This window comes from Electrona antarctica, assembly GCF_951216825.1.
Source record: "Electrona antarctica genome assembly, chromosome: 7".
Taxonomy (NCBI): Eukaryota; Metazoa; Chordata; class Actinopteri; order Myctophiformes; family Myctophidae; genus Electrona; species Electrona antarctica.
The window spans coordinates 32,360,866-32,387,474 of NC_136812.1; the positions used below are offsets into that span (position 1 = coordinate 32,360,866).

A 26,609-nucleotide genomic window follows, 5' to 3' on the forward strand; every position below is an offset into this window, starting at 1 on the left:
GTGAGGATACCCAGCCAGCACCCCTGGCCTCGGACGGGAGACGCGGGGACCCGACGGTTCAAACGGTCGCCCCCCTAGTGGCGAAAAATAAAACTTCTGGGAACTCAGACTATTCAAACGGTAACCTCGCGTCACCATGCTTTAACGGCTCGCTCGAGCCGGACTAGTGGTGGTGGGGCGTGTCGTTCAACTTTTCTCGCTCAGAAAATAAGGAAGTATAGCCAAGGTTCATTTTCCACGAAACTGAAGTGAAACGAAACTATCCGTTTAGTGTTTACTGCCACTGACAAAGATCAGCAGCAAGTTTCATAGCTGGACGATCCGGGTTTAACAACCTAATAAATGTAATACATTTGATTAGGTAATGACGAATAGCTATGAAGTATGAACGCGTCAGCATTCATCAGCAACCCAGGTGCGATCATATCGTATAAAGATGCGCTTCTGGGTCGTAAGAGAGGTAATACTTTTATACGAGCTAGTCTGTTGACTTGAATTCTGCGTCAGCATAATATTAATTATTGATCTCATCTAGAATGTCTCAGAATCTTGTGTTTGTTTCCATTCATCTAGCGGGACATTCGTCGGATCCTGCAGTTACTCAAAGAAACGATCATCTTCTGATCCAACTGAAGAGCTCACTGAGAGATGTTCTGAGGGAGAACCCTGATGGAATAAATCTGCCACGTCTGCGTCAACTCTGCCCCCTACTCGTGGATCCTGAGATTTTGAAGTTTCCTCACCCCTCCATCAGACACCTGCTGGTGTCTCTTAATGACGTGGTAAAGCTACAAGGTATTGGCGTCCAGACCTTAGTACTACCAGCTGAAGATTGAAGAACTAAATATTGGACCAAGGCTTAGGAACTGAAGCAGATCGACGAGATTTCCAGTAATCAAGGCTTGCCTTGGTCTGTGCATCAAATGAAATCAACATGTTTGTTGAACATGTAAATGTTATGTGCAATATTTGTGTATGGTTTCATTAAACTGTATTTGAGACTATTTGTGGACTATGCATTCACGTCGTGTATCCAAATTAAGTGATTATGTTCAATATAATTAAAAGCCCCACATGTATAGGCCTACTGAAAATTCTACAATATTGAAAATCAAATTGAACATTTCCACACGTCGATATATATAGGCCTAAAAAAAAAACATGTAATAAAAATCGATTCTATTAATTGAAAAAGTAATGGTACAGTAATCACTGGAGTAGGTACAGATGAGCTAACTTAGCAACCAGCTGTATGTGTCAGGGACAGTACTCTTAGTCCCATCTACAAATGCAGTCAAAAACAATCACACAACCAAGTTGTTTGCTTTTTATTTTATTTTTTCCTTCAGGGTTTTCGATTTTTCACTTTTTTTTTGTCTTTCCTTGCTATCCATCCTTTTGGCACTACATAATTAGGGGTGACATGTTAGGTTGTTTTTAAAACAAATGTCTATTTCAAAGCCTTTGTCTTGTGGCAAGCAAAGTATGAATACAGCTAATAAAAATAAAGGTATACATTTTTCCTCCTTACTTTACAGAAAATAAAAACACTTTTTTGGACCCCTTCAAAAATGGGGGTATTAAAATATTTGACATTTGTATCACAAATCAATGTAATGAGACAAAAAATAAAACATAAAAACTGTACAAAAATGATAAAAGTCCTTTTAAAAATTCTGGTGACCAAATGATGAAGTTATAATTAAACATTTTTTTCTTTACCATGATACAGATCATGATTACACTGTGTGTTTGTGTGTGTGTGTATATATATATATATATATATATATATATATATATATATATATATATATATATATAGCCAATTAAATGGAGATGCAAGGTTCACTTCTTCTGCTGGATGAAATTCAGATTTACATGATGCCGGCCATGGGGGACCAATGGGAAATTCTGGTTGGGGTGCACCACAGAACCTTATGAGAAAAATACAAAATAATATATACAGAAATCAGCACATGCAAGCTTGAGAACTTTGTTTGTAGTGTAGTATTCAGAATGGCAATCAGAAAAAGCTGGCCCTGTCATTTCAATCCTAGGCCTCTAGAGGGCGGCAACATTAAGGTTTATCAGCAGCACAGTTCAGAAGTTTGACACAGGAGTGGAATCAGTATATCTGGCACTAATGGACTCAGAAGGTTGTCATAATGACAATGGTTTTATTGCATTTTATTTTAGGTTTGTGTGCCCATCCAGTCTATGTGGTTCTCTATATAAGGGGTTAGAGGGACATAATATTTGAATGGTTAGATATTGCAGAGCGTTATTAGTTAAACATGCGCTGGATCGTTAAAGTGATAGTTGCACAATAGTGTCGCACACTTAACCCATTTGGGTTAACCCATTGGATCGTTAAAGTGATAGTTGCACAATAGTGTCGCACACACCCATTTAGACCTGAGAGTGGTGCTCAACCTTTTTCATGTCAAGGACCCCCAGAATTATCTGTATTTGGCCGAGGACCCCCATCTGAAAATATGTTGTTCCAGGAACCCGCCCAGAAGCAAAGATTTGAGTTACAAATGTTCACTGTGAAAGTATATATAAGATTTGCACTACATTTTCACGATTTTTCAAAAATAGCAGACCTACAAGCTCGTAGCGTGGCACTCGGTGCCGTGCTATGAGCTTGTAGATCTGCTATTTTTCAATAGCTAAAGTATAACATAATGCTTAAAACACCAAAAGGGGTTCCCGCCCAAAATGGGTTAACATAGCCGATGTACAAGCTCACAACACGTCACGGTGTGACAAATTGAGATCTTGTAGATCAGCTATTTATGGTGCCCGAGGCTGCATCCAACAAAGTATATAAATCAACCTTAACATTTTGAGCTAGATCTAGATCTGCTATTTTCACTACTATTTAAACATTTGTTTTCTAATTTATTAGATTTTCTTTTATTTCTTCATGAAATTGCTGAAAAAAACAATTATGGAACATTTAGCTTTTTTGCAAATGTTTTGAAATAATGAAAAACAAAATGCAGATAATTAAGGGACCCATAAAAATTGGTCCGTGACCCAACCTTGGGTCCAGACCCAGTTTGGGAACCAGTGTCCTAGACTCTCTCACCTTGGGCCATGAAAGGCTTGCCGGCTTGGTAGCCTCCATTGCCCTGCTGGAGGAAGTTCTGTGGCATGCGGAAGCCCCAGGAAGGAGAGAGAGAGAACTGAGGCGTGGTATTGTGCTCCCAAGTCCGAGATCCTTGGGTCACGCCCCCAAACTGTGCCTGGAAGCTGGAATCTGTAGAGATGATGAAGCACTCAATAAACGACTAAAACAAATGCCAACCACACATCAATGTAATGTTCCAGTCTATACGAGTATACCCAATGTGTCCTAGGGCTGGGGCGAAACAGATTTTTACAATCGACTTAATCTCGCTTGTGCAGATTAATTGAATAATCAAGAAGCAATCTTTGTATTTCTTATACATCAACAAATTAAGGGAAGTCCAATCTATTTTTTACAATCCACTAAATCAATTAGTCTGACCACTTAACTCTGCATTATACATTGCTGTACAATGAATGGTGGTGTACATATACAATACTGTATACTGGAAACAGCTGCACTATATATAAACACGTTGCATCGCGACACATTGTGAGCTTGTAGATTAGCTATTTTCACCTTTTTATATTTAAATATTTTGTCATTAATCAGTCATTAATCGTAATCAAGGCAAAGATTGAAATAATCGTGATATTGATTTCAAGTTATATTGCCCAGCCCTAGTGTGTTCCACCACCACAGTGTTACAAAGAACCCCATCCCGAGCACACATTTAACCATTGACAGAGGCCTGTCTAACCAGACTACCTAAGATTATATAAATGTTGATCAGTTCTGAGAGACATGGAAAGATTCAAAGCAATAGAAACATTCAGAAAGCTGGTGCAACCAAAATTCACCCAGTGAGTACCTGACTTGCCTACAGTGCCATTTCCCACAAGTGAGCCCGGCTGTGGAAGGTGGTTGTGCCAGCGGCCTTCCCTTCCCGTCCCACCCACGCCCAGCTGCCTCCCCGCAGGCTGGGCGAAGATGATGCTGGGGTCGTTCAAATTCATAGGGTTAGGGCTGGCCCCCGAGCCTGCGGGGTTCCCATTCCCGGAGGCGGGACGCAGGGGGAATTTGAGATTGGGAGGGGAAGGACCGCTGGGAGAAGAGGTTGTGAGGACAGGTCCATGGATAGGCCAGGAGGTAGAGGGGAGGTGGACTGAGTGGTGTGGCTGGCCCTGGGACTGGTGAGAAGGCAGAATCCCCAGTGCAGTGAGAGTCCCCGGGTGGAACTGGCCCGGGTGGGAGGTGGGGAAGCTAAAGAGAGACAGCGGGACCTGGGCATGGGGGGACTGTTTGTGGGGGCCGGTGGAGCAGGTCTTACTCTGGGACGACTGGGGAGAGCTGGAGAGCTGGGAAGAGCTCTGGGAGAAGGGGGTGGGCTGGGGAGAATAGGGAGGAGTTTGCCGACTGTCCGACTATCAACAAGAGTGAGAAAAGGGAAACAAGAATAATTAAAATCTATAAAGGCAAAAAGCGTATAGTTACATTCAAACTATATAACATTAAATAAGGCCTTATGTGCACAAAGTGGATAGGTATATGTATAACAAGTGTTTGCAAACACAAAATTAAAGTTTGGCCCCTTATACATACACTGTCACTCTCAAGAGTCAACACTCTTCTACTCACACATTCAGAGGGTTGCCTGGTCCTTCCAGGGCGGTCTGGGGTCGTCTGGGGTATGGGGATGGACTGGGAACTCACCATGTTCCGCACCATGTGTGGCGCTAGGGAGGAAAAAATTACTCTCTTAATTGTGAGCCTCTACAGCCCTCTAGTGGCAAAAGGGGTCAGCTGTAGTTTACCTTCTAACTAATCCAATCAAATTACAACTTTACACACAACTCCTAAATAAATGTACACAACTTGGGTTAGGAATACATTGTTGCTTTGAGAAGATCACGGAGATCAATTTTCAGTTTAAAAAAAGATTTGTAATTTCAATAAGACTAACCTGGTGTAGATCACCTAACTGAGCTTGTAGATTGGCTATTTATAAAGACAATTGGTATAAAATGTAGGTCCCAGTATGGATGTGTCGGTGGACTATGTGGTGGGTGCTGGCGTACCTGGTCCGCCGGTGGCCCGCTGTCTGAGGTGGCGGTATTCGGGGCAGTCCCTGCGTACGTGGCCCATGTCCCCACACTGGAAGCAACGCCTCTCCCTGGGTTCACGCTCATCCTCTTTTATATCGTCTTCTTTGTCGTTTTCCTTCTTCTTCATTCTGGGGGGGTGAACACATTCAGTACCCCAGAGTTTGGAGAACAGATTCTAACCCTTCCTCCCCACAGGGATATCATGAGGTTGTTTTCTCCCACCGTCACCACTGTCTCACCCTCTTATTTATGTCCCCCATCAGCCGACAAGCTCCAATAAACTTCTCCACATCTACACTCCTCTGACTTGCCTTTCTCCAAATGTATTGATAGCACGAGACATTCACACCAAGCATGATTTAGCACTCAAATCATGTTTTGCCCTTTGGGCTTCTTGCCTCCTCCAAGCACTTTCCTTTATTATTCTTTTTCTATGTATTTCCCATTTCTTTGTAATGTTTTATACTGTGTTAAATAAATAAATAAATAAATCAAATCAAATCAAACTACACTATAACTACGATACATATTAATCAGTAAAAACCTGCCTCAAGATTATTCGACCAAACAAATAGAAAATGTTCTATAAGTTGCTGCCTAAGAACTAAGCGGCTGCATGTTGCCCATGTACCTGCGTCTCTTAGGACAGTCCTTCATGTAATGGCCGATCTTGCCACAGATCCGGCAGCACCTGTCGTTAGGCGCCAACTCCCCATCTGTTAAAACCCTGGAGTCAAAAAAGTAGTCCTGTCACAGGAAAAGGAAAAGAAGAGAAAAAAAACACCACACATTTCAGGAAAAAGACGACATCAGTAAACCATGGTTTCAATGTTGAGCCTGGCTGTCAAACCCACCGCCTCCATGCCGGGTTGGGGGTAGAACGGAGTACCGAACAACTTCCTCCCGTTAATGAAAGCCTTCATGATGAAATTTGTCACTAAGGGAGGAAACACAGAGGGTGATCGAGTGGCACAAAGGGCTCGCTCTATTGTAAACATTATAAACATTATAAAGTTATTCAGATGGAGAGAGAAATTTAAAAAAAATAAGTAAGCATGAACTCTAAATCCATAGGAAGAAATGGAGAAATTGCGGTCACTCTTCTTAACCAAAGTCTTAGTCGGCCGAATTCTCAGGGCTCTATATTTGGTCTGTTCCTTTCTTCCCCTCTACACAAAATATCAAATATATACTGTAAGCTCACAATGGTTACCCATTTTAGCTGAATGTGTTCACCCCAGAATAGGGACACTAGGTGAGCCCTAGTGGTTAATAATAATTATTAGTGGTTAATTATTATTTAAGTAACACATTTGCCAAACCAACACACAGAGGAAAGCAGTCCATCTGTACATACAAGCCATTTTCAACCACACAATAGTGCAATGACATCAGAGTCACTAATACCAAGTCAATAATACCAAAGCCTGAATAATATGACAAATAGCCATTTGGGAATTTCATGAAACAAGCATCTTGTAGTTTTATACAAAAACTAAAAACAAATAAAAAAACATATCTGTTTGACATACTGTATCTGCTCATAATAGAGTATGAAGAATCACAGTGTCTCTTGGACTTACTTTTACGGGACACTCCAGCGCCAAGATTATGGTTCAAGTCAAAAGGATCTGAAGAGAAAAGTAGGTGATATGATAACAGGACACTGGGCACAACGATAAGAGAAAGATTAACTATATGAGCTGCTTAATAGTCTTGTGTGAATACCTTCAATAGCAATGCACTTGCTGGTCCACTGTTTCTCAAAGGTGGTGAGGCGTTTAATTTGGCGGATGCTGATGACATGCTCTTTGAAGTCAAACTCCTCTGTGTAGAAGCGCAGCAGGCCCAGCCACAGCTCTCCTACTGACTCCTTGCTCTGTTGCAGCTCCGGGAGGCGACGACGCTGTGACCACATACAATCAAACACATTGTACCCTGAAATATTCCTGAGCTAATTGTACTCACTGGTACAATATATTCATATTTGGGGTCACTTATTAACCAATTAAACCCTGTATAATGTGTTGACCGGTTTCCCCCAATGGTCTATACCTGATACTATACCAAATCTACAAGCTCACAACGTTACGTGACACAATGTACTGTGAATTTTGTATTAGGTTATTCAATGTGTACAAGTTTAATTCAAAGGGTTCTCCCTGAGTAGTGAATATAAAATAATGTAACAGGATTTGTGAGGAAAATGATTCCCCCCCCTTCTCTATTCAAATGCTTGCCCTCTGCCCCTGTACATTTCTGACACTGGAATACAGGGGATGGTTTTAAGCACAATTGTCTACTGTAATTTCTGGCACATTTAAACTGAAATAGGTGACGCCACACTATGTTTCAAGTGCAGCCCAATAGTAAAAACCTGATGGCAATGTTGGCATTATTCTGCCATCATGAAGAAGCCTTTTGCTATATTATTTCCGAAAAACTCACCAACTCTGCAAGATCATCGAAAAAGAACGCATTCCATCCATCCACCATTCTCTGTGGAACGTTCTTCCCATCAAAGATCTGAAAAGAGGTCATACATACGTCTTACTTTAAGAAAGGGTCTTAAACTGCGCTTGAGTGACGCAGGGGTGTCCATTAGTCCACCACGGGAGAGCCTGGGGGTTTGAATCTACTGTGGCAGAGGGGTCTTTCATATGACTTCAATGTGACTCATTAGCTCTCAGGGATCATTAATGGAGTCTAGACTAGACATCCACTACTTCTAAAATCACTGGCATACAATTGGAGAGCCATCAGCTCAAATAGTGCCCACCCACTCAGTTCAGAGTATCAGAGTATATGCTGCTGCCATCTGGCCTTCGCTTCACTCGCTTTTTATCAATTGGTCTGCTCTCTGCTGGTTATTGTGGAATTGTTAGATTACTAATCATATAGTAGATAATTATATACTGTATACCTCAAAGGTCAATTTGAGGTTTTGAGTATAGAGGGTTTAAGAGATTAAATATCGTTCATCGATTAATGTTACTAACATATAAATAGAAAAGAAACAAATGAACAAAACATGAATTTACAGGTCACACACTGATAGTGCTGTCAAACAAGTCTATGTCTAGTTTAATCTGCAACACAGTTTGATAATATAATAGCCTATGTATAGTGGGGGGTCCCTGCTTGATCTATCTCTCACTCTCAGCTAGGTCCTGAAAAACATTGAAGACCCTGGCCTGCATGTATTATTAACGTTTTAAATACATAGCAGATGCAGATCTACAAGCTCACAATGCGTCGCATCCACGCTGCACTGTGAGCTTGTGGATCTGCAATTTTAGGCGTGCGACACCGTCGTACTGCAGAATATAAATGAGGCTTCTATCCCAAGAACAGCAGTGGAAAGTTGTGAAACGGTTGAAAAAACTTTAAACGCAAGCAGTACACCCTTGGTGGTGTTGTTCACGTGTGTGCAGTGTGCAGAAGCTTTCTTTAATTACAAATTGATGATCGCGACACAGATTCGCATTTGCGTTGAAGAACAGCTGTGGATCATTACCAGCGATCAGCGCTACAGTGAAAAGGCAACAACTGATCAACGGACAAAGCTCGGACAGCGATTTTATAAAGCTAAAGGTGGTGCTTCTCTTGTTTAACCCGTGGGGCTCACTTCTGTTAGTCGCGGGTGCTCTTTATAGTCTGTTTGTTGTCTCAACTTGTCTGCAACGTCGTACAGTAGGTTCTGTTCACCAACTGTGTGCGCTGCTGCAGCGCGCTGCCCTGAATGTTAGAGAGAGACCTTTTTTTCTTCCTTTTCTGATGGTGCGTTCAACGCGCCTCGGAAACACAGAATAGAGTGAAATACAACATGAAAACAATCGGTGCAACCATGGATTTTACCGATGCAAGCACTCTGCGAAGGATGCATCGAGGTTTCACCCATCAATTGTATCCGATACACAGTGAATGAACCGATGCACTCGCATCGCGCACGTCTGTATCGATTTATCGATACGTATCGATTATTTTCCACATGCCTAGTTTTTACGTTTCAAACCTCTACGAACTGCTGTAAACCAAATTTCCCTCCGGGGACATTAATAAAGAACTTGATACGTTAAAGTGTCTGGGACACGTACCTCTTGAAGGACAGGGATGACTGGGGGCTGCCTCTGCTGCAGAAAGTAAAGCACCATTAGGATGTAAGCGTAGGACGAGAGACTCCCCCTGGAGGCATCCCCAATGTCACAGCGCTGGAATCAAAGGCAGACAAATGTAGGCATGCAGTGAAAAATGAGACCTTGAAATGAAATTGATTCTAGCAACTGCTTACAATAGTGTCCCTTTTTTACCTTCGCAAAGACTTTCATGGTGTATCCCAGGTATTGCACACGTGGATCAAGGGCAGCATATGTTGCCAGCATTCTGGTGTTATGTTGGGCCTGCAAGGAAAGTCTCACTCAATGTACTTTTAACAATAAACATGTATGACTAGGAAGCGCTTTAGCTGAAATTATAATTGAAAAGAATATTTTCAAGTATAGTTTCTCCCTTACCAGAGTGTTGTAGAGGCTGATGTCTCCCTCCAAACCACTTTGTCTATGCTCAAACTTTACAATGGGCACTTTAGCTGTTGTGATAGGCAAGATGTTCCTCAGACCTGCAATAGAATTAAGGATACACAGCCAGGATTACATTTGCTGGAGGGATGAGGGGAAATCCATTACTCTTCTTTTGATATCCCTCCCTCTGGTCAGTCATTTCTTCTTTTTATTAAAATCTTTTTAATCTCTGGTGGGCACATGTTTTATCCCTGCTGAATTAACTACATGCATTTCCTTTTGGGAAATGTAGACTGTTAGATAATCACAATTTAATTAAAACAAACAGGTTTGGGGCCATTTTAACGTCTACGTTTTCTTACATAGTGCCACTTTAAGTTGCTTGATTCAGTATTTAAATATTTGATATTAATTTTATCACACTCCCTTCATACAATATACAAACCCATTGTAACTTCAAACTCCATTTTAACCATGACCATGATAGATGTTTTTGTGTGTAGAGGCCCCAGTAAGACTAGCGGATTGCCATGGCATCAGCTAATGGGCATCCTTTTCAATTGCTTGTTTTAATTCATTTTACTTTCATTTTCAAGGCTCAGGCTAATGTGTTTTTTTGAAAAAACACATTAGGACCATATCAATTAACCCATTTCCCGCCAGCATTAATTACTTTCATTTTCAAGGCTCAGGCTAATGTGTTTTTTTGAAAAAACACATTAGTTAGATATGGGGTTATATTTTTCTGGGCAAATCTAAAATTTGTCAAACATTTTACATAAAAACTAATTTTAATCCAAAAATAGCACATGTAACTCTTACGTGACCTACACACTACACGGGTCGCGGTGTTAACAGTTCCAGCAGAGACTCAACTTTATCTCACTCATTAAAATATTCAGAGGAAATCTTTACCTGTATGCTTCTTTAACACTTTGGCAAGGCCCTCAATGATCTCTTTGCAGTTCAATGTCTGCTTAGACAGATAAAAAAATAAAATAAAGGTCAGATCACTTCAGATCTATTCACAATGTGTCAGGATTCGCACACAGTAGCAGTGTGTCCACTCCACCTACCTCTGCGGTCTCATGGCCTTCCAGGGTCATGCAGATGTCAAGGTCACTGTCTCGGAAGCCAAACCCATTCTTGGAGGAGCCAAACAGGCACAGCTGAGCCTTGTCTGCAGGGAAGGACAGAGACAGAATGCTACAATACTGTCTAGACAAACACAATGATTGGTTGCCACTTAGCATACAGTAGGCATAATACTCACCGTTGAACTCCTTTCGTATGAACCGCTCTAGACTCACAAGGATCTGTTCTCTCTTCTGCTGCTCAACCCCAGATGGCGACAGTTCATCTGCAAAACAGACAGATATATCACGGATACTTCCATCTTTCCACCAATGACAGTAATCCAAATTTGTTTTATTAACATGCACATTTGCTCTCAGTTTTATTGCATTAGTATTATAAACAAATTTTCTTAATAGTGCTTACTGGAATGGGTAGTAAAAGTAAAAGAAATTACTGCATTGAAAACTGTACTGCATTACAGTTTTCACCATTGTTAACACACAAAAAGCTCAAATTCGGCACAATTTGCACAACCTTCACTTCATGTAGCTAAACGCTCGACCCTATTTGGTACTACTTCACACTCACTTATCTGCATTAGACGCTGACTTTCCTTCTTTACACTGATGTCAATTACACATCACTTTGTTGTCCAAATGCTACACACAATGTTCAGTTGTTGCTTCTCATGTAAAATCTCAAAGCATCAACCTATAACACAACAAATATTCAAATCTCTAAACATTCAGGTCGCAATGGAAGGTGAGCAATGTAGACGTGAGTGTTGAGGCCTGTCAGGGCTTCATGCGCCATACGAGGCGTTTCTTCCAACGCTGCTTGGTCATCGTTCCATTTCTATGATTGTGTTTTCAATTGTGACACTTCAGTGTGCTGCAAATGCTTGGTAGTGTGCAGAAAATGCTTAATTGTGTGTACTCAATGAATGGTAAACTATAGAAGCGTGCCCCATGTAGTATGAAGTGGAAAACGTACGATAGCAGAGTCTACAAAGCCCGTCAAGGATGTCTCTGAAGTGGTCCGTCATTGGGGGGAGAGGCTTTAGCTCAATCTTCTTAAAGTCCTCGGGACACTCGTCTTTAAGGTGACCGTCTCTTTTGCAGATGCTGCACACGACAGTTGGTGGCTACAGACAAACAGTAATCACAAGATTGTGTATACAGTCATGTACATGCAATTGTAATGTATTCAACTGACATTTTAAGTAATGGTTGCAACAGTCAATCAATGGTAAAGAAATAAAAATAAAAAGCAAAACACTGCCCCTCACGTATTAGGAGGGTAGTATGTGTCACCAGCACCAAAGACAGTGTCTGATAAAATGAAATATCTAAATACTGAATCAAGCAACTTAAAAACTGCCCAGGGTGTACGATGAGTACCTGAGTAGACGATAAAATTAACCACATTTATTTTAAGTGAAATATCCCTTTAATGTTTAATCAGCCCTATGGATTTATTGAATTATAAAATATTTAAATAATAATAATATTGAATGTTTTTACACATGCTCGATTATTCAATCAAAATGTAACCGAAAGAATAACCGTTAAGACAAAAAGCAGCCTTATTTTGATTAAAATATTTGTAAACGAAAAGAGTGTGTGTTGGTCATTCACCTTCCCACCAGTGAAAAGCATTCTATCAAAGATATAGTGCAGGTCCTGTGGGCCGACGAGACCGCCCTCTGAAAGCATGTTGTCTTCCTCCCCAACTCCCTCGTTGTCACTGTCCAGCAGTCCATTGGGGGAGAGGGACGGGCTCACAGGCCTCTCAGAGGGAATGTCCGCCTCGCTCAGGACCAGGTCCACAAGGCTGGCCTCCAGCGTCTTCTCCTTCTTCGGAGACGATTCCGAGCTTTCCTCTTCATCGCTCCCTTCCTCTTCCTTTGACTCGTGCTGCCCTCCTCCAGGCGTCAGAACTATCCCGTCGCTCTCTATCGCCTTCGAGGAAGGGACTTCCTTCCTCTCAGACACTTCTGACTTGGGGTCGTGCTTTCTGGCCTTCTTGGCTCTCTGGCGGCCCCCGCTGCCCCTGGTCTGGGGGCAGGCGAAATACTTGTAAGCTGTACGGAAGCGTTCCTGAATGTACTCAAAGACCATCTGGCTGTTCAGGCTTCGTGCAACGTTCCTCTTCAGGGCAAAGGGATCTACAGTGGAGAAAATCACAATGAGAATCCCTTAATTGGCCAAGTATGCTCATATACGAGGAATTGACTAACCCTAACCCAGACATAGGAAAAATACAATAAGGTATTTGCACATAGGGCGTGTTTTTTAAACTGTGTTTTGCGGATCCGAAATAAAAGAAATCTGCAATAAAAACGTCACGCAAAACATCCTTGCACACCGAGTGCGATGCGTATTATTTATATAGCAATGTTGCGATGTCACTGTGTTGTTCTAACTCTCTCCCCCACTGTCTCTCGCTCTGCATTTTTCCACTGCTTTGTGGGTGTGTGAATGTGTTTGTGTGTGTGTGTGTGTGTGTGTGTGTGAATGTGTTTTTGGGTGCGTGTGTGTGTGTGTGTGTGTGTTTGTGTGCGTTTCATGCTGCCTATTTTCATACCCACTCTGGCTTTTCATAAAGTACTTTGTGCTCTTCAACGAGATGATCAACTTCTCAGCCGAGATGTTGTTGGTCTGGAAGGAAACAGCACTGCTCAAAGGGTGAAAGACCATGTCTAGCTATGTGAAAGAAAGCTGCGAAAAACTGATAATCGACCCCAGTCCGAAAACTATTTATACGGACGCAATATTCGGCGGCAGTGTTCAAATGTGATTGACATTAGGTGACGTTGATTACTTTTTTTCCCGTGCTCAAACATTCGCTCCGATATTCAGCCCGAAAAATGCGTCCCATGTGCAAACGCCTTTACAAATGGCAGATAAGAAAGAAAACAAACATACAGAAAGAGAGAGAGCGAGGTGCAGAGTTCCACCTCCTCTTTAACACATTTTGTGGGATATTTCACTTATTGAAAGGGATATTTCACTTTCAAACATGTTTGGAGTCATTTTAATCTACTCAGGCTTCTGTGACAGTTTTTAAATTGCTTGATTCAGTATTTAGATATTCAATATTCATTTTATCAGACACGCCCCAAGTGAAATTCCAATGATTCTGTGACATTTCCAGAACTTTGTTTTTTTTGCATTTGTATTTCTGCATTCATTGAGTCACTGCTGAAATACATGAATCATAGCATCCCTAAGGGCATGTCATAATAGGCAAACATTCGGCGAAAACAGCAGATCACAAGTTCCATATAGCAGCTCACAATGCGTGTTGTGACCTTGTAGATTGACCATTTGGTACATGTAAAAAAACACATGAAAGACACTAGCATGTAAACTAGGCTGCATGGAAGAAAGTTTCAAGAGACGGCAGGAAAATGAATGTTTGGCAAATTGATATCATGATATGACTTATCCACAGTCCCATGGACTGGTGTTACTTCTTAAAGTGGGTGGCATATTCACATTTGAGTGTTTGGTGGAGTGGATTCTTCACCTTCGATGGCTAGCCTGCGACGAGGCCAGTTCTTGGCCTCCCTGGAAAGCAGCTGTTTGAGACGGATGCTGATGATGTGTTCCTCCAGGGCAAATTCCAGTGTGTAAAAACGTAACAACTCCAGCCACAGCTGCCCAAGTGACACCCCTTTGCCTAGGTCAAGGGTTAAGCGGGTCTTGACAGAACAGAGGAGATTATTATTATAGGATATATATATAACCTATACTCAGTGGTTCTCAAACGTTTTCACGGAACTATGCCCAAATTAATAAAAGTATTTTTCTGCGGCTGCCCATTGAAATAGCAGATCTACAATCTCACATTTTTAGTTAGTTTTAATGATCTGTGATTGTGTTCTGGCTTCAATCAGTGGAACTAAGATAGCATACTTAAATGTATTTTTATCACATACAGTGTGGAGCCGCACTACTCACCAGTCCCTCTCCTTTCGGGCTCTTATCAGGTTTATTGTGCTCTGTCCTGGCTTTGCTTTCACCTCTGGCCTCCCCTCTTCCCTCTGTAGCAGGCCTGTGTTCCCACCTGACAAATATGTCCATCCAGATTCCAGTCATATGATACTCATCCACATGTTTCACATCAAAGCCTTCAATCTGAAAGAGGCAGGGGAAAGAAATAATGTTTATATTGTAGCAAATGGGACACTTCTGCATATCAATTCATTTCATTATTGTATCAAATACAGTTTTGGCCATGTTAACCCATTTAGACAGTAGGAGTCCATTTGTGATGCCAGGTTGACCTACCCAGTGTCCCAGGTAGACAGGGAGAATGGGCTCTTTCCTCTGCTGCAAGAAGAAGATGACCATGAGGGCAAACGAGTAGGAGGGGATGCCACCTTCTGCCTGGCAGTCAATGTGGCACAACTGTGGAGAAAAGAAGAAAAAACATCTGCTTTTAGGCCCTCGGTTTCATGAACCATTTGATTTGAAGTTTGAACCGTAGCATTCTGGCCATGTCAGGCGAACATTTGACAAAATCAAATAGCAGATCGATCATCGACAAGTTGCGCACGTAAGCCTCTACAATTGATCCAGAATGCTGCAGCTGTCAAAATTCCAAAAAGTCTCCCCCTTCTCCATTGGCTACCGGTTGCTGCCCGCACAGAGTACAAAACTATGATGCTGGCCTTCAAAGAAACCAGAGGTATGGCATCCCCATATCTTCAAAGTTTGATCGGAGTATCCGAACCTACAAACCCTCCTCTCGCTCAGATTAACAAACGCAGGGAAGCTGGAAGTACATTGACTAAAACCGCCGGGACACTGCTCCACACGTCCCAAACTCTTCTCCCTTCTGGCTCCAAAATTATGTAACGCACTTCCCACTGCAATCAGAACTGCAGACGCACTCCTAAAGTCCCAATGTTCCGCCGTAGTCTGAAAACCCACCTCTTCAGACTCCATCTTAGATAGTTTATTTGTCTCGGTCATGGTTTATCCAACATTATTACATACATCTTAGCCCGTAGCACTTGCCGTATTACTTCCCCTAGCCCTGATGACACCATAGTACTCTAGTGTATACGCATAGTTTCATTATATACAGTTATATAATACAGATATTCCACTGTTAGACAGATGTTAGGATCTTAGCTTATGTATGATTCCTGATGATGTATTTGATGTATTACCACGTGTTGTTCTTGCTTACTGTAAATCACTCTAAATTGTAAATTGTGTAGAGGGAACAATTTCAGGGGCAATGAAGTAGGGTTTAAGTGGTTAGTATAACCTCCACATTAAGATAAGAGGTATAAAAACGTCTTTTATATTTGTAATGTTTCCCCACATTTTATCAGCACAAAACACGATAGTGGCTGACCTTTGTTAAACAAAAGGATGAATCAAATATTGAAACACTGAATCAAGGCTTCGGTGGCAGGCAGTCTTACCCTTGCCCAGTATCGAAATGCGAGGACCAGGGGAACCAATCTGGGCTCCAGTTTAGCCAGGGCTGCCAGGTGATTGGTGGTGAGACAGGCCACATCATTGCTTGCACTCACTTTACACACCAGCCCGCTAGGAGGGAGCACACAAACAATGGAGTTGGATTGGTTGGATGGATTCTGTTAGATAGGACTTTGAACTAGTCACTAAACCATGGGGAAATAACACATTTCTACTGCTCTAAAAGTGATACCACATGACACTATATACAGTAGGCCAGAGTTCAAACAACACAGAGAAGGTAATTATAATTATGTAACCAAGACAAGCAGCATGATCGTAGGGGTTCTCAGTTCTAGCCTGGTCTACCATATGATTCACATGGTCAAACGGTTACCCTTGTATACAGTATATGTTCAATAGACATTTGTAACACCAGATAATGTAAAACGTTTATAGTAGATTATGTGTTTTTAAACTACTAACATCTATGTCTCCTAGACTAAAACAATATTCTTAAACTACAGTATGTTGAACATGTTGTTTGTGATGTTGAACATATTCTGTGAGATCACTTTGGTATTTTCACTGTACCTTTATCATTATTTCTCTCTTTTTTTATGGGAAGCACAATTTTCCTTGGCATTCCACTTTATGTTCCATTTATTGTTCATTTTCATGCAATAATTTTATATGTGGTAGTTAGACACTCTAAGGTCAAAGATAAAAAATAATACATTAGGCCTCTGGTGGTCCAGCAGCGTGACACATTCTGGGTCTACTTTAAATCACTACAGTGAGAACAGATGTTCTGATAACAAGTTCATGTTTTCTGCAGTCAGCGATTGGGACATAAAACGTTTGAACGCACTTAAGCATAGCATGTCATTCCTATAAACCTAGATAAGTTACATTGGAATTGAGCGATGTCTGGCCCGGCAAATCATTTTGTAAATAATTTACAATATCTGACTGAATGTTAGGATATGGCTTTGCACAGATGAAACCGGGTGTGATGAGCGCATGGTTCTCTTCCCTTTTTGAGTGGTGCAGCCACTCCAATGACCAGCAATGTCTGTCCCTAATCCCTATCTATGTCTTGTCTGTATGCATGTCTTTATGTATGTATAGTAAGAGCTTCATACTGTGCACAGGTGCATCATGGGAAGCTGAGATTTAGTGATTTAGTGTTCCCTTTTTGTTTCAAATGCCTTAAACAAAAACTAATAGAATATGCACATCACTTAGTAGAGGTGCTGGATTCAAAAGTGTCAGAAAAAGAGAAAAGAACCCACACTCTCATCAGCTCCAAACGTTATACTCTATTGACGACTTTTCGAGCCAAGGCTCTTCATCTGGTCTTGGCTCTGGCTCTAAACAAAATATTGAGTCTCTCCATTCTATGAAAGAGCTCTTGTTAAAGGAAATACCTCTAACACAGGTATTTGTTTGAAAAGGAATCTTGACAGTTTTTCTTTTCTTGTTTACCCTAGTGCCACTTTCAAAGATGGAGGATGTACAAAATGAATATCGAAAAATGTTTGTCTGCACCTTCTAACATTTGATTATGCACACATTTCTATCAGTAGTACCACACACTTACGTACATAAGGTGGATTGTCAGTGCTCCTAAATTATCATTGTAAAGGGGATCGGGCCTTTGTGGTTAAGGCCCCAATGCTCTGGAATAGCCTACCAGAGGAACTGAGGCTAACTCAACACACATTTTAAAACCCTCCTGAAGACCCATTTTTATAGAATGGCCTTTGCATCTCCTTGATTTATATCTGTTTGGTATTTTGCATTTCCTACTGTTATTTTATTATTGCATCATTGATGTATTCCGTGGTTATTGCTGTTTGATTGTTCAAGCACTTTGTAACTTTGTTTCAAAAAGTGCTATATAAATAAGGTTTTATTATTATTTATTATTATTATTGTGTTCTGGCCCGTCTAATGGCTTAGAATAGAATTGGCCGAGGCCAAACTTGCTTTCTGAGCCCTGCAATGTGTGTTTCAAAGTGTGACATGTTTGTTCCCAAGTAAGACATTCTAAAATAAAACAAATACAATGGTTTTGATATTGTCATTAGATTATCTGGTGTTACAACCATGAAACACAGCTAAAGCTAATAACATTCATTGTGGGTGAAAAAATGTGCCAGCATTGACAGCTCCTGTAGTTACCTTCATGCTGGCACACAGAAACACCTAAATAAAACAAACATTTATATTACCTCCAGCTGTGTTTATCTGTCAGAATGTATGTTCTGAAAAGTGTCATTTCGGCTAGAGATTAGTTTAAATCTTTGCTGTGGATCCAATGATGCTACATTACAGCCAATCATTGGTAGGCTGCAAATCCATGGTATGTATTGTAAGGATGGCTAATCAGTCAAGTAAGTCAGCTAATGCACATAACTGTGATGATACAATGAAATGTGTACATGTGATACAGCACTGACCTGCTAATATCCCGACAGAACACTACAGGAACTTTGGCATGAAAGTCAGACTCGACCTCAGAATATTGAGCTGGGGGGGAAATTGAAGTATCGAGTAAATTACCTCAAACAAGTCACAGGATCTTGGTTTAGCAGCTGGTTTCACTTCTATTCTAGCTATATAAAAGGGTAGTATTATATAGCCAAACAATGGCAAGTGAGGTCCTTGGGGAGAAACAAATCCAGGACAGGAAACTACCTGTTTTGTTGGCTGGCTGACTGCAGTAGCACTTTAATCCCCAAATTCCGTCTGTACTTTTGCCTTTTTGTTATTTGTAACAGAATAGGAGCTTCAACTGGTTACTTACCACAGGACATACTAGATTGTTATACATTATGGCTGGTCTGAGTTTAGCAAGTCTGGTTATATTTAATGAACTGTCAGACCAATGTCCCAAATAGGGAAAGCAATAAATTAGGAAACGTTTGAATAGCCTATTAGGCATGATTGGTCAAAGATTAATGTTACTCCAAGGCAAGTCCACACACACACACACAGACACAGACACAGACACAGACACAGACACAGACACAGACACAGACAGACACAGACACAGACACAGACACAGACACAGACACACACACACAGACACACACACACACACACACACACACACACACACACACACACACACACACACACACACACACACACACACACACACAAAGAGCAAAGAGCAAAGAGCTTACGGCAGTTCTTCAGGATTTCAAGCACTTGAATAAGTACATCAGGCTGTGTCATCTGCGCAGGAAACACAGAGCAACATCGATTATATCTCTCTACTATTCGCTGCCATTTCACAAAGGCCTTCCAATCATCTTCATGTACAATACCTCGGCTACAAAAAAAACAATCAATAATAGAATCAATCAGATAATTGGGCAAACTCACAGTTGAGGGGTGGGTAACATCAATGTTGATGTCACTTGTCTTGAAGGCAAATCGGGTAAGACAGGAACCATACATACGGAGTGAGCAAGCTGGAAAAAATATGAATCATTTTAGATGCATGTCCAAAATGCAGATACAGTATTTTACAGACCATCAATGATAATTTGAAATGCCAGAATGATTATAGGTTAATTCATTCATTAATGGTAAAACAGAACAGGTTGACAGCTTCACATATCTTGGACTCACACTGGACAATAAACTTAGGTTTGATCAACACATTACATCTATCCAGTCACGTTCTCAGCAAAGACTCCATGTAATTCGTAAGCTACCTAAGATCATTATCTGTTGCTCCTCATCTCCTGTTATTACTGTACAAAAGCATTATCCAACCTGTTCTGTTGTACTGTTCCACATGTTTCTACAGTCTACACCATACCGCCCATGCCTAACAGAAACAAACTTTTCAGTATTACCCGTATTGCTTCCAAGATCATCGGACTCCCTACACCCACACTTTCTGATATGAACATTAAGGCCATTACACGGTTAGCACTTTCAATATCAAGTGACACTGATCATCCTCTGTATCGTTTTTTTAACCTCATGCCACCTGGACCTTGCCATAGAAAAAGGTGCGTTTCAGTAGGAGTTTTGTCCCTCAGCCATCGCGGCATTAAACAAACTGCCCCGCCGATAGGATGGTTCTGTATACATCGTACATGTTTGATGGAATGGTTCTGTATGCAGTGGGGACTAGGGATGGAGCTCGCGTTGTGAGCTTGTAGATCTGCCTTTTCGGCAACGATAGACTGAGAAGTCGAATTATTATTATAACTTTGGCAGGGAGTTTTGAGTTTGCCAACGGAGTCTGTCTTGCTGGGTAGAGGATGGGTGGAATAGGATTGTTGTTTCGCTGCAGCAGCTGGCGCCTCCGTGTTTCGACTCGGTGCAGACATGCAAAGGTATCGCTGCTATCGCATTTGGGTTTAATACAATGCATTATTGACAGATGCCTATGCATTGTCGAAATGTTCCCTTTCGTGCATGTAGCCTACTAATTAAGTTAACAACTGTGCTACATTATTGCATTTAGCTCCCCTCTTGTCTTTTAAAATGTAACCAAAACTTTCCACCCGTTCCACCATACTTCCACGGCGCAAGTTACCATGACGCAACCACCCAAAAATAGTTTAAATAATATACGGTATAAGCTAAAAGAATACAAGCTCACAACAATTACAAGGCATTGTGAGCTTGTAGATCAGCTATGTTCACTATTGAAAAAATTATCTTTAGTTTATTATAATTGATTATCAATTAGTTTGATTAACTGTTGCACCCCTAATTACCTGAAAGATGCTGCTGGATGGTCTCTTCCATCCTCTTGACCACGTCCTGTCTGACCTGGAAGTCCTCCTCTGAGATGCCGTGTTCTTTAGCCGTGTTCACCACAGCTGCATCAACTGCCCTCAGTTGGGCAGGGGAGGGGGGCTGCAGGGCACGTAATTCATTCTCCTCCTGCTTCTCCTGAAATCACACAAAGCATCGACTTGGAACTGTCCACCCATCCATCCCTTTGCTAAGAGCTGTAAAGTGAGAAGTAGACTCTTTAGGCCCGCCAGCAAATTTTGTCTCACATACCATCATGTTCTTCTTGTGTCGCTTCTCCTTTATGTGTTTATGAGCCCCCTGGATGTTCTCGATGTGCACTGTACACAGCTTGCAGAAGTACTGGAAATTTGGGTATTCAGGGGACTGCTGTGAAAATCGAAACACAAAACAAAATCAATTGTAGTCCAACTATGCATTTATTAAATAAATGTACAAATTGCAGCATCCAAAAAGACCTGGTGGGAAACACACAACCAGCCAGTGTAGCAAATGCAGATGCAACTCAGAATGTGCTAAATTGGACTAACCATCTACTAAAAGATACCCACTCAGTACCTCTAGACACGATACAATACCAATCCAAACCTTTTTAGTCTACTGAGGAAATCTGTGCTGAAATGTGTATACTCTCAAGAGTGTCATGGATACATACATAAACTGAGCATTTACTGTGTACAGGTTTAGAAATCCCACATAAAGATCGTCAAGCATAATGGTCAGCTACATGTCCGACCCCTCGTAAAGGACTCATGATATGACACCCTGGTGTGGGAACGCACCAGTGATCTCAGAATCAACACAATGATGCTCCAAATTCCCATCCGAGTATTTACTACTGTTGGACAGACAATAGAACATATTCATAGTACACTATACATCAGTCATTATCAGCTATAGATTATCACCTTGCATTTCACATGGTTGATTATTTTCTCAGGTAAATCTCTTAGCTTTGATTGTCACCAGAAACCAACAGACATGGATTAGCACTCAGCAAAGCTCCTCTATTGTAATGCATGCAGCTAACCACATGAAACCTCCCTATTCTGGAGCAAATATATTCTGTGAAGATTTTCAGCTTGTAGATTATTTTCGGCAAAGATATTTAGTGTACAGAGGGAAAAAGGAGGGGCCCTAGTATAGACCCCTTGAGGATGGTGGTCAACAAAGTATAGTTTACATTTTAAACTCTATATAGTTCGATTTTATGGATCTGATCAAGGAATATTTGAATTTGTATTGGGTATCAGGTATTACTAAGCACAGTCAACTTGCAATGCTTTGTAAATTTGACCCCACTATTGCGCTCCATCCATCTGTCATATAAATGGAGTAACGGTCGGACAATATCCACAGTTTGGTTTTCTTGTTGTTCTTTCTTTTTGTTTTTTGGCCAATCACAACACGTGCTTCATGCACAGTCAACAGGCTAGGGCTTCACTCACACGGTCACAACAGATTGATGTATAGCTGATGCATGAGACTTGTTTACTGATGCAAGCTTGCAATTCATTTCCAATGGGAGTCACATGGTTTGACACACCATTTTTGTTGTACGAGGGGGAGGGGGGCAGTCGAAACACAGCCGAAAGCTGTAGAACAAAAATGTTGTCAAACCATGTGACTTCCATTGGAAATGCATTGGGGCGGCCATGACACTTACCCTTTGTTTACATCTAGCATCCAACAATGTTGTATGCTAGATCGATAGGTGTGAGTGAGGCCTAGGTCTCGCCCAGCATGGATTCCAGGTCTAGTCAAAACACAACTCCATTATGGAGCGAAGTGACACAGACCCGTGTTATGGGAAAGAGGCACATACTGTAGATGTGGAAGATGCCATTATATATGCTTCACAGATCTTACTCCTACAAAGCAAGAGACATTGTATCTCATTCAGAAAACGTTTCTTAAATTCTTCTTATGGCATTGGCAGTCCCTTGATTCTGAATGTGCACAAGATGGTGAAAGAAAGACAATTGATCCTTTACACAGCAGCCATTTTGACTGGAAAACACATCTGAAGGTAATATGGGTTAATTGTGGGCGTGTACCTGCATAACAGGAACTGACCTTGTACACTTACTGTAACACCTACACATGAAACACACTCAATAACAAGCGGTTTACCCATCAAGATGTGAAAGGGGCCTATTGGTGTTCCTAAATTAATTTGCATAGTTGCAAGCATAAGCTGAATATAATACTTTTCAAATACAATTATCAATGATGGGTATGGCTGAAAAAAATAAACAATTATTCAATGATCCACTACAAACGTGTTTTGTATTGTGTAGCGGTTTGCTGGTGTAGTTGCTCGGATGCCAGTCAGTCAAGTCTGACAAAAAGATAATATATACAATATAATAATAACACCACCAACAAAGGACTGACAAGATAACACACACACACACACACACACACACACAGTACCTTTGTTTGCCAATAGTGTATTAAATTCAATAGTGAAATCAAACCCCAAATAATAGTGTAGTTATTTCAAGTTGAATTCTAAAATTAGACAAATTAAAACTGTTTTGATATTTTATTACATTATCCGGTGTTACACACACAGCATACTGTTCTTCACTATTGTGTACCACCAAGGTACGGGATGCTGACAGGCTTTTCAAACTGTAGAGAAGGTTTGCCTTGTGGCTGAGCGGAATAATACAAAATACATATTGGATGAGATGGAGCAGCTACACAGACCACCTTCAGCCATGGACTCAACCACCTAACACTTGGCACAAGAGCATTGAATGTACTCGACTGCCAACAGAATCAACCTACAAAACATGCCTCTGGCCCTCTGCATAAGGATATCAGGATTATACCCCCAACAGGGATAAACAAAGTGTATCCTGTGTATATGGTTAACTTACCTTCACTAGTCTGTGGATGTAATCTCTGTACAGACGTTCCTCTGCCTGCCGGAGGCCCAGCTGTTGCTCTGTGAGAACACCTTCCTCCATGACGGCACCCACCTCAGTGTTCCCTTCAGCAGATTGACCCAGTGACAGTACTGTCTTCTTCTCCCCTGCACAGAGTCAATCAGCCACTCAGTATGATGCTGAATTAGGGCAATATAATCGATTTAATCATATGATGCAAGACTACATATTTTCTGTGATTTGGGATATTGTAGCAGTGATATGAGTGTTGTCTTCTCCTGGTTTTAGTCACTTATGCTCTATTTTAATAAAAAATGTTCACACAAATGGGCCACAACCGGTTGTGATCTTGTAGATCTGCAATTTTTGAGTGGTGCAACAACTCCCTTACGGAGCTGTGTGTGTGTGTGGGTGGCTCGCTGGGTGGCTGGGTCTGATCATGAAAACAGCATGGTTGTTTTTCACCACTTGTGCGCAACTTAACACACAAACACACGCGCACATATTAACTGTATATATGATTTCGGGTGTGCCAGTACAGTACAGTGACAGTATAGTAGAGGGACCCCCACACGGTAATTTCTCAACCGTTTCGGACGTGGGGTGGCTCGCCGGAACCAGGCCAACACCGTGCATGCGTTCCTGTGGGTCTGGAACTTCCACCACCCCCCCGGGGACCCCCACACGGAGTTGCACCACTCACTTCACACGGGTGTGATTTTAAAGCTAAATTGATATTGTCACAATATGATATTGGGGAAATTGTGATATATTATTTTGTCCATATCAACCCAGACCTAGACTGTAGCCTGTAATGTCTCATATTACACGTGAGGTTACAAAACAGCATGGGGGAAAAAAAGTAGCAACATTCAAATGGAGCAGTGATTTAAACCAGCTGAACCTGATTAGAGCCCACAAGCGTTTAAAAATAAAATGCAAATGTAAGAGTTTTTTTCATTATTGTATATTCACTGAAGAATATTGTAAACAGCAAAAACTTTAATGTGAAATACAAGGAAGTACCACATGAACAAAAGTTCAAACTAATTAAAAAACAAAACTTGACATATTAGACACACCAAGGAACTTATCCTTCACTGGAGCAGCCTTGGACGTCTGCTCGGTAATGCCTTTCCCCGGTGTACTCGGCAGCAGAGCAGTACGGGTCTCTCCTTTCCCCGGTGTACTAGGCAGCAGAGCAGTACGGGTCTCTCCGTTTCCAGATCTTCTGTCTGCGGCCACAGAGGGGTTGGAATCAGGAGCTTGTCCTGCCAGCTGTTGCGGGCTAATCACTTCACCCTTGACTCTCTCCCCAGAGCTCGTTCTCCCAGTCAGCCTACAGGTTCTTCCTCTCCCCTTATCCTGGGGGCTATCTACAGGGGTCTTGCCAGGCAAACGGTTTCCCTGGCTGCCTATGTTATGGTCATCCTTTGTGGTAGTATGGCTTTCCTTGCTGCGGAGAGCACCCTTGTTGCCATCTCTCTGTGCTGAAGCATCTTTAGTAGGCTTGGTAGGCAGAGATTTGACTCCTCTTGCCTCGTTACGAGATGGTTTGACTGATTTTATTGGGCTTTTTGAGGTCTCCTCCATGCCTCCCGTCCTCCTCTTTTGTCCCTGATGACGAACGACGCTACGTTGGGGGTGACAGGGGAGGAAAGCCAAACGGAATCTGGAAATTGTGGGGAAATGGACAAATGTGTTCTTAGCCAACAATGATCTAACCAGATTGCATAATAAAAAACATTGTGAAATTCTTCATAGTTCATACCAACTTCCCCAAGTCAATTAAAGCGAAAATGCCTAAACAATTTATGTTTTTAAATGAGTCCGTGTGAAGTCGGGTTAACTAAGTTTCAGATGAACCCACATTGGAAAGCAACAAATAAAAAGCCACCGGCTTATATATAACTTTATTTTGTATAGCACTTTTTAAAAACAAGTTTACAAAGTGCTTCACATACAATACATAAACAGGCTTACCGACCTCCCACTCCCAGCCGCCCACATCATCACATCACAACAACCCAGAAACACTGCTGCTATAGCTACCTGAACTTCCAAAACACAAATGGAAAAGCAAAAGGGCAAAAGTCAATATCACTCGCCGAAAAACTCTCCAATAGTGAAACCCAGGGGGGTTTAATTAATACAAATCCATGCTGTTCTACCAAACTTGCACGTTTGACTTCCTGGGCTGTTTGTTTTGGTTTAGTTCTCGGTTAGCCGCCCCCGTTAGCTAGCTACACAAATAACAAAACATTGAGCTATATTAGTTTTGAGCAACACAGCAGGTCAGAGCGTGCATTAACTTACGTTTATAATTCTGAATGGAATACTAATTTCCAAGTTATTGTCCAGCGTTGTCCATATTCCTGTTAAGCATATTGTTTTTCAGATCCCACGGCCCTCCCTGGTCAAAACAGCAACCATAGACGCCATGTTACTATTTATCCACCGATGCATTGTGGGAACGACAGTGACAAAGTGAAGAGGAGGAGAGGAGCGAGCGAGGCAGACAGACAACTTTTTCATGTCAAGGACCCCCAAATTCACACTAATTAGCCCGCGGACCCCGATTTGATATAGGCCAGGGACCCCCATAAGAGATTCTCAACGGCTGAGATTCTCAACCCGTTTAATTCCAAGGACCCCCAGTTTGACGTGAATTTAGGCTACGGACCCCGATTAATGGCATTTCTATT

General features: G+C 41.5%; 2 protein-coding genes across 5 annotated transcripts in view; both read right to left on the minus strand.

Annotated features, from left to right (window-relative positions):
* The window catches only part of podn (podocan), a 163,762-nt gene that overhangs the window by 29,937 nt on the left and 107,216 nt on the right, over positions 1-26,609 (minus strand). The window lies entirely within an intron of this gene.
* Positions 1,318-26,394, minus strand: tut4 (terminal uridylyl transferase 4). Of its 3 annotated transcripts, none has more exons than XM_079506247.1 (30): positions 26,221-26,394; positions 24,987-25,576; positions 23,896-24,050; positions 21,260-21,376; positions 20,968-21,145; positions 19,613-19,701; positions 19,411-19,462; positions 18,682-18,751; positions 16,222-16,348; positions 15,074-15,193; positions 14,744-14,920; positions 14,310-14,484; positions 12,416-12,945; positions 11,772-11,922; positions 10,975-11,061; positions 10,778-10,881; positions 10,617-10,674; positions 9,696-9,799; positions 9,492-9,581; positions 9,279-9,392; positions 7,630-7,707; positions 6,910-7,087; positions 6,765-6,812; positions 6,036-6,118; positions 5,813-5,928; positions 5,155-5,309; positions 4,715-4,812; positions 4,407-4,500; positions 3,095-3,265; positions 1,318-1,934 (listed from the first exon to the last, which is right to left on the minus strand). In XM_079506247.1, the coding sequence occupies exons 2-30, from the start codon at positions 25,495-25,497 to the stop codon at positions 1,846-1,848; spliced, it is 4,119 nt and encodes a 1,372-aa protein (XP_079362373.1). In that variant the 5' UTR covers positions 25,498-25,576; positions 26,221-26,394; the 3' UTR covers positions 1,318-1,845. The 3 variants fall into 3 exon arrangements, with proteins under 3 accessions (XP_079362373.1, XP_079362372.1, XP_079362374.1); XM_079506246.1 differs by having other exon boundaries at positions 3,948-4,500; XM_079506248.1 differs by lacking the exons at positions 1,318-1,934; positions 4,407-4,500 and having other exon boundaries at positions 3,099-3,265.

Coding starts and splice junctions, on each gene's coding strand:
- tut4 (XM_079506246.1), bottom strand. CDS start 25,497: ATGGAGGAGACCTCAAAAAGCCCAATAAAATCAGTCAAACCATCTCGT. Junction 19,702..20,967: donor CATCCAGCAGCATCTTTCAG/GTAATTAGGGGT, acceptor TATTTTTTCCAG/CTTGCTCACTCCGTATGTAT. Junction 6,119..6,764: donor CGCTGGAGTGTCCCGTAAAA/GTAAGTCCAAGA, acceptor TTCCTCCCTTAG/TGACAAATTTCATCATGAAG.